Raw genomic sequence first — 14,824 nt, 5'->3', positions numbered from 1 at the left:
GAATTGTTCTTTTATGACATGCCAATGCATAGGAAGAGAGTTAGAGTTCTTCATTGCATGATATATGTTACCTTGTGCTCACTACTAAATTACAAATCATTTTTAATTAAAATTGGCTTTGATATACCTTGGGATCCCGGTGGATCCATTACTCGAGCACTTTATGCCTAGCTTAATGGCTTTAAAGAAAGCACTGCCTGGGAGACAACCCGGAAGTTTTAGAGAGTCATTTATTTCTGTTGAGTGATTTTATATAGTTTAAAAACAAAAAGATATAGATGGGAACTTAAAACTTTTTCAAAAAGAGTAGCGATTGAAAGGTGATGCATTGCGGAAGTGAGGGTCGACCTTGAACACTTGTGTTCATGCTCATGGAAACAATGTAGAATTTTTCATGGAAGTTTCTCGCAAAAATAATTATCCCATTGTACAATTCCATTGTATTATAAAAATAATGTGCCAAGTAAATCCTTTATGATTAGTTTGGGTGATAGTTGTTTGATCATGCTGAAAAAGACAGAAACTTTACACTCACGAAATCATTTCTTATTTTTATAAAGAGAGTGCTATTGAGTTGATTCTTTTTGCTTCTGATTGATATACAAATTTACTTAATTATCATAATTGTTTCAGAATTTTTGGAGTATCAGAAGTATGTTATGTGTTCAGATTACTACAGACTGTTCTGTTTTTGACAGATTCTGTTTTCTATGCATTGTTCTCTTATTTTGATGAATCTATGGGTAGTATTAGGGGTGGGGGGGGGGGTATGAACCATGGTGAAGTTGGATTACAGTAGATATAATGCTAATATTAATTTGTAATGAGTTCACAAGAGTACTTAAAGTCGTGATTTACTTTATTATACTAACGGATCTCACGGACGTTTTGTTGAGTTTTGTGTGATTGATGTTTTCAAGTTTTGGGTGAGACCATGATGGATGAAGGAATAAGGAGAGGCAAGAGCCTAAGCTTGGGGATTCCCAAGGCACCCCAAGGTAATATTCAAGGAAGACTCAATCGTCTAAGCTTGGGGATGCCCTGGAAGACATCCCCTCTTTCGTCTACAATCTATCGGTAATTTTACTCGGAGCTATATTTTTATTCGTCACATGCTTGGAGCGTCTTTTGTGTTTTTCCCTTTTTTTATGCACCATGCTGGTATGAAATAGTCCTTGGTTGATTTATAGAATGATCTTTGCACTTCACTTATATCTTTTGAGTATGGCTTTATAGAATGCTTCATGTGCTTCACTTATATCATTTGAAGTTTGGATTGCCTGTTTCCCTACACATAGAAAACTGCCATTTGTAGAATGATATTTTGCTTCACTTATATTTGTTAGAGAAGGGCATACCTTTTATAGAAATAATTAAACCCTCATGCTTCACTTATACCTATTTAGAGAGTTAACAGGAGTTGGTCATTCACATGGTTAGTCATAAAATCCTACATAAAACTTGTAGATCACTGAATATGATATGTTTGATTCCTTGCAATAGTTTTGCAACATGAAGATGTGATATTAGAGTCATGCTAGTGAGTAATTGTGTATTTGTAGAAATACTTGTGTTAAGGTTTTTGATTCCCGTAGCATGCACGTATGGTGAACCGTTATGTGACGAAGTCGGAGCATGATTTATTTATTGATTCTCATCCTTTGTGTGGAAGTCGGGATCGTGCGATGGTTAACTCCTACCAACCCTTCCCCTAGGAGCATGCGTGTAGTACCTTGTTTCGATGACTAATAGACTTTTGCAATAAGTATGTGAGTTCTTTATGACTAATGTTGAGTCCCTGGATTATACACACTCTCACCCTTCCACCATTGCTAGCCTGTCTAGTACCGCGCAACTTTCGCCGGTGCATTACACCCACCATATACCCTTCCTCAAAACAACCACCATACCTACCTATTATGGCATTTCCATAGCCATTCTGAGATATATTGCCATGCAACTTCCATCGTTCCGTTTATTATGACACGCACCATCATTGTCATATTGCTTTGCATGATCGTAACATAGCTAGCATGATGTTTTCATGGCTTGTCCGTTTTTTGATGTCATTGCTACGCTAGATCATTGCACATCCCGGTACACCACCGGAGGCATTCATATAGAGTCATATTTTGTTCTAAATATCGAGTTGTAAGTAAATAAAAGTGTGATGATCATCATTATTAGAGCATTGTCCCATGTGAGGAAGTAATAAAAGAGGCCAATGAAGCCCAAATAAAAAAAGAGGCCAAAGAAGCCCACCAAAAAAAAGAAAAAAATATATATAAAAAAATGAGAGAAAAGAGAGAAGGGACAATACTACTATCCTTTACAACACTTGTGCTTCAAAGTAGCACCATGATCTTCATGATAGAGAGTCTCCTATGTTGTCACTTTCATATACTAGTGGGAAATTTTCATTATAGAACTTGGCTTGTATATTCCAATGATGGGCTTCCTCAAATTGCCCTAGGTCTTCGTGAGCAAGCGAGTTGGATGCACACCCACTAGTTTCTTTTTGAGCTTTCATACACTTATAGATCTTGTGCATCTGTTGCATGGCAATCCCTACTCACTCACATTGATATCTATTGATGGGCATCTCCATAGCCCATTGATACGCCTAGTTGATGTGAGACTATCTCCTCCTTTTGTATTCTCCACAACCACCATATTCTATTCCACCTATAGTGCTATGTCCATGGCTCACGCTCATGTATTGCGTGAAAGTTGAAAATGTTTGAGAACACTAAAGTATGAAACAATTGCTTGGCTAAAACCGGGGTTGTGCATGATTTAAATACGTTGTGTGGGGAAGATGGAGCATAGCGAGACTATATGATTTTGTAGGGATAACTTGCTTTCGCCATGATATTTTGAGAAGACATGATTGCTTTGTTAGTATGCTTGAAATATTATAGTCTTTATGTCATATGATAGACTATTGCTTCAAATCACTCGTGTTTTAGTATTCATGCCATGATTAGATTATATGATCAAGATTATGCTAGGTAGCATTCCACATAAAAAAATAATCTTTTTTATCATTTACTTACTCGAGGACGAGCAGGAATTAAGCTTGGGGATGCTGATACGTCTCCGTCGTATCTATAATTTTTGATTGTTTCATGCCAATATTCTACAACTTTCATATACTTTTGGCAACTTTTTATACTATTTTTGGGACTAATATATCTTATTGAAGGGGGACCAATATATCTTATTGCTATGGTTGTGTTTTACCTTAATGAACGTTAGTAGTTGCGCATGCTTGCTAATAGTACCAATCATAAGTGCATAGAATTCCAAGTAAGGGATGACATGCTAGCAGTGGCCTCTCCCACATAAAACTTTCTATCGGTCTAGTAACGTAGTCAATTGCTTAGGGACAATTCCGCAACTCCTACCACCACTTTTCCACACTCGTTAGACTAACGTAATTGTTTCTTTATCGAAACAGCCCCTAGTTTTTATTTACGCGTTCTTTACTTTCTTGTAAACCTATCCTATCACACCTACAAAGTACTTCTAGTTTCATACTTGTTGTAGGTAAAGTGAATGTAAAGTGTGCGTAGAGTTGTATCGGTGGTCGATAGAACTTGAGGGAATATTTGTCCTACCTTTAGCTCCTTGTTGGGTTTGACACTCTTACTTCTCGAGAAAGGCTATAATTGATCCCCTATACTTGTGGGTTACCAATCAATGAGTGAGCATAATGGGCCAGGGATAACTTGCTTTAGTGTTGATATTTTGAAAGACATGGTTGCTGGTTGGTATGCTTGAGTATTAAAGTCTTCATGTCAAAACTAGACTATTGCTTTGAACCATGTAAAAGTACAAATGTCCATGCTATAAAGAAAACAAATGTGATGAACATGTTAGGCAGCATTCCACATCAAAAATTCTGTTTTATCATGCACCTACTCGAGGATGAGCAGGAATTAAGCTTGGGGATGCTGATACGTCTCCAATCTATCTATAATTTTTGATTGTTCCGTGCTGTCATATTATCATTCTTGGATGTTTTGCAATCATTTTATATCATTTTTTGGTACTAACCTATTGACATATTGCCTAGTGCCAGTTGCTGTTTTCTGCATGTTTTTACATCGCAGGAAATGAAACGGAGTGCAAACGCAGCGAAACTTTTTGTGGATTTTTTTTGGACAGAAGACATCCAGTGGGCTAGGAATGCGCCTGAGAGGAGGTCCGATGGGAGCACAACCCACCAGGGCGCGCCCCGGTGGGTTGTGCCCTCCTCGTTGGCCTCCCGCACCGCTTCTTTGCTCCATAAATACCCAAATATTCGAGAAACCCTAAAGAGGGGGGACGAAAAGCCGCCGCAGAGTCCGGAAACACCAGATCCAATCTAGACACCATCACGGAGGGGTTCATCATGTCCATTGGTGCCTCTCCGATGATGCATGAGTAGTTCTTTGTAGACCTATGGGTCCGTAGTTGGTAGCTAGATGGATTCCTCTCTCTTGATTATCAACACAATGGTCTCTTCGAGATCCATATGATGTAAGTCTTTTTGCGGTGTGTTTGTTGGGATCCGATGAACTTTGAGTTTATGATCAAATCTATGTTTTATCCATGAAAGCTATTTGAGTCTTCTTTGATCTCTTATATGCGTGATTGATTATAGCCTTGTATTTCTTCTCCGATATTTGGGTTTTGTTTGGCCAACTTGATCTATTTATCTTGCAATGGGAAGAGGTTCTTTGTGATGGGTTCGATCTTACGGTGCTTGATCCCAGTGACACAAAGGGAAACGACTCGTATGTATCATTGCTATTAAGGATAACAAGATGGGGTCTATTTCTACATAAATAGATCTTGTCTACATCATGTCATCGTTCTTATTGCATTACTCCGTTTTCCATGAACTTAATACACTAGATGCATGCTGGATAGCGGTCGATGTGTGGAGTAATAGTAGTAGATGCACGCATGAGTTGGTCTACTAATCTTTGACGTGATGCCTATATAATGATCATTGCCTGGATATCATCATGTTTATTTGAAGTTCTATGAATTCCCCAATAGAAATTGTTTTCCCACCGTTTGCTATTTTTCTCGAGAGAAGCCACTAGTGAAACCTATGGCCCTCTGGTCTCTTTTCATCATATTTGCCTTTGCGATCTATTTTTCTTTGCTTTTATTTTCAGATATTTTAAACCAAAAATACAAAAATACCTTGCTGCAATTTATTTGTTCCGCGATCTATTTATCCTATCTACCACTTTTACCTCACGTTATTTGCCTACCTTGAGGCGTCGTACCCGAAAGGGATTGACAACCCCTTTAACACGCCGGGTTGCGATTATTTGTTATTTGTGTGCTTGTGCTGTTTATGTGGTGTGAGGAGGTTCTCCTACTGGTTCGATAACCTTGGTCTCATCACTGAGGGAAATACCTACCGTCGCTATACTGCATCATCCCTTCCTCTGTGGGAAAATACCGACGTAGTTCTAGCAGACATCAGCCAGGCCCATGTAATTTCGAAATACCACATTATATGCTATTTTAGAGTGTGTGAGTGGGGGAGGGAACTGAGTTAGGGTTGGTTTCGGACCCCTCCTCCAATAGTTCACGAAATTCCCTTCTATTCCCTCATATGTACAACCCTCAGGGTGCCGTTTAGACTTGAGTTTGGTTAGATTACAAGTTCGCCATAGCTGCAATTTTGCGTCCTTCGTTTGTGTTCTATGACAAGACAAAGACGACATAGAACAAGACTTTCATCAATAAAGATTTCATCTTAAATTCGTAATATCCAAATTGTGATTTCAGTTTCTTGCTCTTTCTTCGTTTGTGTGTAGGAAATAGACCCTCGTGGCCTGGTTGATCGTGCTCCAATGTGTTTAATAACCTATCAGAGTTGGTTTAGCGATTGCTAAGGTGCGAAGGCTTCACATGTTTGTAATCGGATTGGCAAAGTCTACTCCACCATAAACAATAGTCACATCTCATTGAAATACACGAACAACTTTGCCTCTATGAGAAACACCCTCACAAAAACTAAGTTACAGGAACATCCTTGGATTTTTTTGCCCTTGCTACTCCATCACCGTGCCGAAGTCCGATTAATCAGTTAACTTATCGATTAATCCTTACTTGTAGGGTCATTGATTGGTCAATAAACAGATACATTGTCTAATTAAAGAATTAACTTGCCGATTACCCTATTAATCTCCTACTCGCAGTCAACCGAGCAGGTATCAGTTAACGATTTCCTCAACAATGCTCCATCATCGAAGACGTAGTCATAGTCATTGTGGTGTTTTGATCGTGGATTGTTGTTGTGGCTCCTCGAACCCTGAATCGTTTGTATGCTATCAATGCCCCCTAGGCAGAACACAACCACCACCACCATTTTACATGTAATCCTGTTTTTGGACCTTGGACTTCCCCCAAACATCGACGCTACCTCTAGAGATGATAATCACCACACAACATACAAACATCGGATCTATCACAATAGAGGAGCAACATAAGAAGGCTCCCATGGATCCCTAAATTAATATCACCACTAGGTGGCACCGACATGTGATTAGTCTCAAAGAAGATGTATTGGTAGATATGGGGACCGCTTCCATTCAAACTTCATCGGTGAAAGGACAAGGATGTCACCTAGAGGGGGGAGGGTGAATAGGCACTTTTAAAATAATTATGGTTTAGGCTTGAATAAATGCGGAATAGAATTAATGCTTAATTTGTCAAGCACAAAACCTAAAATAACTAGGCTCACCTATGTGCACCAACAACTTATGCTAAGCAAGATAAACAACTAAGTGATAGCAAGATATATAACAAGAAACAATATGGCTATCACAAAGTAAAGTGCATAAGTAAAGGGCTCGGGTAATAGATAATCGAGGCACATAGAGATGATGATGTATCCCGAAGTTCACACCCTTGTAGATGCTCTCCTCCGTTTGGAGCGGTGTGGAGGCACAATGCTCCCCAAGATGTCACTAGGGCCACCGTAATCTCCTCACGCCCTTGCACAATGCAAGATATCGAGATTCCACTAAGGGACCCTAGAGGGTGGTCACCAAACTCATACAAACTAGGTTGGGGCAATCTCGACAACTTAATTGGAGGCTCCAAACAATACCACGAAGCTTTACCACAATGGAGTGGCTCCAAGATGACCTCAAACACTCGGGGAAATCTCCACAACCTATTTGGAGACACCGACGCTTACCCAGGGCTTTACACCACAATGATTGATCTCCGAGGCACCACCAATCTTCTAGGACGCCAAAGCACCCAAGAAGAACAAGCTCTACGGTACCAAGCATCCAAGAGTAATAATCTTCTTAAACTTCTCACTTCCACGTATCACCGTGGAGAACTCAAACTGATGCAACTAGTGCAATGTCAAGAACACACTAAATGGTCACGTCCCTACACTCAAATCCCTCCACAACAACAAAATCTATGGAGGAATATGAGAGGAAGAACAATGAGCTCACAAATAACTCCAAGATCTAAATCCAAGGGGTTCCCCTCACATAGAGGAGAAAGTGATTGGTGGAGATGTGGATCTAGATCTCCTCTCTCTTTTCCCTCAAGAACTAGCAAGAATCATTGGAGGGACTCCAAGTCAGCAAGCTCGAAGAAGGTCAACAATGGGGGAAGAACACGAGCTCAAAGGTTAGAAAACCATTGGGGAAGAAGACCCCTTAAATAGGTCTTCCTAAATCCAACCGTTATGTGCACACGTCGTGCACAAGCGGTACTACCGCTTGGCTGAGAGGTACTTCCGCTGGAGCGGTACTACAGCTCAGAGCATAGCGGTACTTCCTCTTAAAAAGAGCAATGACACCACAGAAGCCAGAGAGGAGAAATAAGCGGAAGAGGGGCCTACAGGGGAGGGCGGCAGTACCGTCGGAGCGGTACTACCGCTGTGCCCCAAGCGGTACTTCTGTTTAAAATAGGCATCCACACCCAAGATGCCAGAAAGGGAAAATAAGCGGAAGAGAGGCCGGAAGGGGAGGGCGGTAGTATCGCGAGAGCGGTACTACCGCTCTGCCCTCAGTGGTACTTCCGCTTGAGAGAGAAAACCTGCCCTAGCAACAAAATTGCCATAACTTTTGCATACGAGCTCCGAATTGGGCAAACTCAAGCTTGTTGGATAGCACACGACAAGTAATATCCAAACAGCCAATGATATAGAGATGTGAAACCTCTATGAATGAAGAACCGACAAAAACTCTAATCATCTAAAACATCATAGAAGATGCACATGAACTTCGTTTTCGATGAACTCGACCTTGTCATGAAGATGACAGTAAGCTCAAGAACCCACATAGAGAAAAGCCAACCAAGAACCAAGAAAGATGATGATGCCAAGAATGCAATGGTTTGAGTTGTCAACGAACGATACGATCAAGCTACTCGATAGGGTCCTTGATAGTATGACAATTGATCCTATGACCCGGTCTCCTCAGGATGATGACGATGTTGTCCTCCTCAAGATGGACCACCTTTCTTGATTGTGCCGGCTCGATGAAGACTAGTAGATTTCTCCACCATACTCCACTATGTGTGAGCCACTCTTTATCACATCTTCACAAGTCCATTTCCACCACAATGGACGACAAACTTCAAGCATGATCTCTTTATGATGATCCACTTGAACTTGCACACTGCAATCATACCATGGGATCACTTGATCCCTCTCGGTACATCTTTTACGTTTTGTGTGTTGATCAACTTGATTCACTCTTTGACTTAGTCTTGATCAACCTTGTGTCTTTATGACCAATCTTTGGATAAAACCTTGAATACCACCTTGGTCACCATATAAACTCCTTGAAACCAACAAATGGACTTCAAGAAGTGCCTATGGACAAATCCTTCAAATATAACTCAAGGCAACCATTAGTCCATATGGTTTGTCATCAATTACCAAAACCACATATGGAGAAATATGCTCTAACAACAGGGAACAACTAAGCCTGACTCTAAAGGCATTCAAAATAAAGAGTTGCGTGCCTCCACTCTCCTGCGACCGGCGAAGTAACAATTGGAGGGGAAGAGAACCCATTGACTCACTTGCGAAGGGAGGTAGGGCTGACATTGCCTAGATCAACGAAGAGTCGTTGTTGCATACGCCATGCGTAGATCCCCCGACTCTTCATTTATTTGTGGAGATGCTACATGCCGGTAGAACTTACTTTCTTTGTGGAGATGCTAATCCTTAGTTGTAAAACTTGGTTATGTCAATTTTTGATATGAGACAAGAGAAGAGCCAACACTTGAGCTGGAGAGATGGGAATGTTGTGGCTGATTACGGCGTCCTTGGCGAGCGCTTGCCAAAAACGAGTTACAACCAGCGACAACATGGCTGGTCATGGCGTCGCGGGTGAAGGCTGGACAACTGGGGTGCATGTACGTGATGGGCCATCGACAAACGAGAAGAATGGTGGTGGGTTTATAGTGATGGTCTGTGATAGCCTAGCTTATTAGGGATGATAGACTACTCATATAAATAAGAAATTCCTTCTTTTCCGGGAGCCCATTCGAATAGAACTCCGAGGTTAAGCGTGCTCGGCTTGGAGTAGTTCTACGATGGGTGACCGACTGGGAAGTTGATCCTGGGTGCGCATGAGTGAGCACAAAGTGCGCAGAAAAGACTAGTATTGATATGTGGGGAAAGTCTAGATCCCGCTAGGAGTAACGATGAGTGGTAGTGTATGTGATAGCCTGACTTATTAGGCGTGCTCGGCTTGCAGTAATTCTAGGATGGGTGACCGACTGGGAAGTTGATCCCGGATGCGCATGAGTGAGCACAAAGTGCGTAGAAAAAACTAGTATTGATATGTGGGGACAGTCTAGATCCCGCCAGGAGTAACGATGAGTGGTGGTGTATGTGATAGCCTGGCTTATTAGGGATGATAGACTACTCATATCAATAAGGAATTCCTTTTTTTCTGAGAGCCCATTCGAACAGAACTTCGAGGACTGCCGGCGGGTGTGTCCGGGGCGTTACATGGTCGGGGTGACTATAGCATGATGGCAGTGACGACTCAAGTGGTTTGTGGCAGCAAGCTGGTAGGCTAGAATTGGAGGGTGGTACATGTGTGTCGAGCGGCGTATTGGAAGAGGAAGTAGGGGTGCGAGGAGGAAGAAGGCCGGATGGTGGATCCGTTTGGGACGAATCGACTAAGAGATAACATAATATTTATGTCAATTGTTTGTATGTGCTCCCACTTTTTTGCTTCTTTAGATGAGGTTAAAATTTGTGGGCTCTGCATCATATTGCGACACACAGTCGAACTTCATCCGTAGCAACACTCTCAAGAAGGGGTAAACACCCTCACATCATCTACATCTGGACTAAGCAAATTTGACCCCCCCTATATGCCCGACCGGACGTGCCCGTTTTAAGCCCCTACTTTTTCGTTTGCACAACCGCACTTGTCACATTTTTCTTATATGTCTGATCATTTGCACGTGATTAGTGAAGAAGAAGAAAAAGAAAAAAGAATGAATAAAGAAAAAGTGGTCCGGGATGGGGTCGTGTCCTACGTGACGGACTGACCGCGTCTGCGTGCCCTCGTATCGTCCTCATATTTGAAGTGGATATGAGGGATGCCGGTCAGTCTCGACGTTTGAGACGGATATGAGGGATCCGTTTGGATCGCGTGTTTGTGAACATTCACTGATCGAACAGTCTACCCAAACGTTTGAAACCAACATGAAAGATCCGATTGTAGGTGCTCCTATACCATTGCCGCCATGTGTGAGCAGAGACGGTGCAGACAAGGATTTTCATCCTGATCGTGGAGACCAGCAAATGAAGACCAACCCAACAACTAGACAACACCTCCATCATGGTAAAGAAATAAGTTCGTCGTTACTAAACCTGATCAATGAAAGTTACGACAAGAGTTTTCATCATGGACATGGACATGAAGCGGTGTTTCAATCATCATGCTCATGTTGATGATAGATCGTTCATGCTAGGGCCAGAATGCACTAACAAATTGGTGGGATGCCTTTCCACCATAAACCACTCCACCTCCACGGTCTTCAGATGGACGTCCATGTCTCGGCGTGGAACCGACCGCTACCACTCCACACCGCTGTAACTCACACTATAGTATCTATACTGTCAGAGCCACTTCACAGGTGCTAGAAGCCGGTAAGAAACTTCCAATGAGCACCTGCAGAAATCGCTGGACTCTGCCGCTTGCACATTGAGCCTCCTCGTGCGATGGCCGTTCTCGTTTTTACGTGTCACGTCTTGCAAGCCGTCACTCGCACAATCCGTAGGCATAGAGAAATCAACGCAGAAGATCAGGAGTCATGATCCGTTTTCTGGTTACCTGGTAATTACTCAACGATCTAACTGAAAACGACATCTGATGGATGATGCAGCAGAAACCGTACGTCGTTAATTACCAGGCAATCCCGGAGCTGGATCCTTTCTAGTCAAGCGGAGTGGTCGTATGAAACTTGGCTTGGTTAACCGGGTAGAAGTAGGTTACAACGGTGTAGTAATTAACATAGCTGAACAGATGCATGGTTAAGCAAGAGCAGAAGAGAGAGGCTAAGCTTTCCCATTAATAATAACTTAAATGAACCAGCAAAGGCGATAGCAACACGGACGCAAGATTAAAGTTTAAGGCCCGACAGGCACAATCATTGAAACGTATATGCATATAAAAAAAAGTTAGAAAAGTATACACATTACACACGTACGCACCCGACAGGGAGAGCCGGAGCGTCTCCCTGCCTTTAGATCTGTCTCATGTCATCATCCAAACACTGCCTGACACGACCAGAAACTCACCACAGCTACAACAGCGGCGGCTTAATCTATTATCTCCTCTCCGATAGTTAGCTTTTGAGAAAAAAAGGCAGAGAAGCTAACCAAAAGGAGAGGTCCACGGTTACATGCTGCATGCACAAGAATATACAATGGCCGGCCGCTTCGAGTACCAGCTACCAGCTAGCTACAAAGCTACCACGGCTGGCCGTTTGACTACCTATCGTCTATGGATTGCGTCTATGATTGATGGATTAGCTAAACTGAACAAGATTCGGAACTAAACCCCCAGACCAAGAAATAGCAAAAGTAGGAGGATCGTGTCCATGTCCATGTCCATGTCCTGCAGGATCAGATGTTACTTGCGGCGTGAGGTATTAGCCATGGCGGCCACTGCTAGTTGCTTACTTGTAGCTAGCTAGGCTAGGCTAGCTAGCTACAGAAGCGGTGGGGTGCTGCTGGTGTTGATGAGCGTCGTGTATGTACGTGCGGTGCGGTGAATCGCCGATCAGCAGGCGGCGGAGTGGGTGAAGGGGTTGAAGAAGTGGTGGGTGGCCTTGGGCCTGTCGGGGTCGACCTTGCCGGCGGCGGTGGCGGCGGTCCCGCTGAGGCGCTCGCAGGACGGGCAGATGGTCAGCGTGGCGGCCGGCAGCTGCATGTAAAACGGTGGCGCCGGCGCCGGCGCCGCGGCGGCGGACGGGGTCCCGGGGTGTTGGCCGGCGTTGTTGGGCGGTGGCGGCGGCGGAGGAGGAGGGGCGAACTTGATGGCGCGGAGCTCCTGCAGCTCGCGCTGCAGGCGGCGGTTCTCCTCGGTGAGCGACTCGCAGCAGCGCTTCAGGAACTCGCAGTCCACCTCCGTCTGCTTCAGCTTCGTCCTGCATGCACGTGTAACGGGATCCAACGTTAATTATCAGAAAGTTCACCACCAGAACCGAAATGACCCGTAATTATATTTTGGGCAGGGGTTAGTTTTTTGTTTCTCATGCATGCATGAACGTAAAAGAAAATGAATTGAGATGGAGTGCAAGTGCAACACACAAAATGATTGCTCGTACTTTTTTTTTAGTTTGAGAAGATGAAGAGGTGTATATACTGTATAATACAAGAATTGTTGCAAGTCAGCTCTAGCAGGAGACCGTAATATAACCTGGAGTACGTGCTTATGCGTATTTTTATAATTGTATAATACGTACAAGGTTACTAACCTGGCTCTTCTGTTCTGGAACCAGACTTCCACCTGCCTCGGCCTGAGGTTTAGCTGCTTGGCTAAAGCCACTTTCTGCTTCTGCTCAAATCCAAAAAGGACACACAAACAAAAAATAAGGCTGTTCAGTAACTCAGTTTTTTTCTTTTTCGATTCAGTAGCTCATACGTACTTATGGATGAAGAAAATAAACCAAATTTGTGGATTTGCTGGTAGGGTAAACAAAACAAAAAAAGAGAAGTAGAGAAGATCTCAGCAGACGATGATACTCCTCCATGTTAGGTATCTGCGGCTATCTATCTATCTATCTATCTACCTATCTGCGGTGAATCGATTCGAACGTGAGCAGTACGCATGCGTACGTACGGCGGTGGTACGTACCGGGTTGAGGGTGCTGTGCTCCTTGAAGCGGTCCTCCAGGAGGGCGGACTGCTCCTTGGTGAGCCTCAGCTTCTTGCGCGTGCTGCCGTCGTCGTCCTCCTCGGCTGCGACGACCGCCGTGGACGACACCATCTCGCCCAGCTCCGCCTCCTCCGCGCGCTCCCTCTTCACCGCGCCCCCCACCGACATGGACGACACGCCGCCGGACGCGGTGCGGCCGGTCATGGTCGGGTCGTCCGGCATGCTGAGGGTCAGCGACGGCTCCGCCGACGGCGCCTCCCACAGGGTCAGCCGGCTGCTGTTGTTGCTGCGGTGTGCCGACGACGACCCGCCTCCCAGGGACAGGCCCAGCGCCAGGCCGGCGTCGTGGACCTCCTCCTGCGCCATGGCGTGTCGCACGAATCGGCAGACCCAATGGTCTCTAGCTAGCTAGCTTGACCCAAGAATCAGCAAACTACCTTATCTATCTGCGCTGCCTGCTTGCCGGGCGCCGGCTAGGTAGCTTGTATCCTCTCGCCGTGCTGTGGTGGCAAGGCAGTTCAATTCTTGCAAGGTGCCGCGGGACGGGAGTGTATGCACGCGTGTGTGCAGGAGAGGAGAGGAGAGGAGAGGAGAGGAAATGAGGAAGGAAGGAAGGAAGGAATGAGTGAGGGGAATGAATTGGTTGAGGGGTTGAGAATATTTGAGGAGGAAGAGGGAGGTGTGGAGCCGCCCGGGGGTGGGGGGACAAGCCCGATGCAAACCCACATCACACATGCGTACGCGCACGCGCACGCGCACTCCACACTTGGGATCGAATGTTTGACAAGCCCAGCTCCGTCCGCAACGAGGGTCCAGACTCCACAGCCCACAGTGCCGTGCTGCGCCCTCCGTCTCCCTCTCTCCCTGCGCGTGTTCCCTCCTCCTCACTTCAGACTACACTACACCTGCGACTATTTTCCATTCTCTTCTCAACACCCATCGCTACTGCTTAAAAGTCGTTTTTTTCCCTTCTTCTATAGATGATTAGGGATACCAGGTGGACGCGCGTGTGTAAAGGGGCTGGCAATATTAGAAGCCGCACGCACACATCAGTCTCGGGCCCTTCTGCGCGCCCACACGCATGCATCATGCATGTAGGCAATACAAAAAGATGAGGCATGCATGTTTCTTTTTTCCTGCTGTTATTATCCGAGGGTGGGCGCGTTCTAGATCAGTTAGGTACGCACGTACGTGTATAGATAATAGACGATGGACTTGTTCGTTCAAGCACCCCCTGCTGCTTTGGTTCTAGCGGTATTTCACATGATGATCATGCATGCATGGCTCGATAATTGTTAGGCACTGTAGTATTTGCGCAGATGATTGTGGTGGATGGATCATGGATGAATGGACGGACGTACGTGTGCTTGTGGCAAAAATATTACGACTCATCATGCGCCCACCCAACCATATGAACCACCTACGTACGT

At 44.5% G+C, this 14,824-nt stretch overlaps 1 protein-coding gene across 1 annotated transcript; it reads right to left on the bottom strand.

The window, feature by feature from the left end:
* Nucleotides 1-11,797: 11,797 nt before the first annotated feature.
* On the bottom strand, nt 11,798-14,110 carry LOC123449243 (homeobox-leucine zipper protein HOX19). Its single transcript, XM_045126386.1, has 3 exons — nt 13,374-14,110; nt 12,994-13,073; nt 11,798-12,663 (listed from the first exon to the last, which is right to left on the bottom strand). The coding sequence occupies exons 1-3, from the start codon at nt 13,758-13,760 to the stop codon at nt 12,297-12,299; spliced, it is 834 nt and encodes a 277-aa protein (XP_044982321.1). The 5' UTR covers nt 13,761-14,110; the 3' UTR covers nt 11,798-12,296.
* Nucleotides 14,111-14,824: the final 714 nt, after the last annotated feature.

This window comes from Hordeum vulgare, chromosome 4H (assembly GCF_904849725.1).
Source record: "Hordeum vulgare subsp. vulgare chromosome 4H, MorexV3_pseudomolecules_assembly, whole genome shotgun sequence".
Lineage (NCBI taxonomy): Eukaryota > Viridiplantae > Streptophyta > Magnoliopsida > Poales > Poaceae > Hordeum > Hordeum vulgare.
The sequence above is the reverse complement of the archived record's forward strand: the minus strand, read 5'-3'. Positions and strand labels throughout refer to the sequence as shown.

What these genes read in the sequence shown, in the direction of transcription:
- LOC123449243 (XM_045126386.1), bottom strand. Translation starts at nt 13,760, where the DNA reads ATGGCGCAGGAGGAGGTCCACGACGCCGGCCTGGCGCTGGGCCTGTCC. An exon ending in AGCACAGCACCCTCAACCCG is followed by an intron (nt 13,074 to 13,373) that starts GTACGTACCACC and finishes GGATTTGAGCAG; the next exon opens with AAGCAGAAAGTGGCTTTAGC. An exon ending in TTCCAGAACAGAAGAGCCAG is followed by an intron (nt 12,664 to 12,993) that starts GTTAGTAACCTT and finishes ACGTGCATGCAG; the next exon opens with GACGAAGCTGAAGCAGACGG.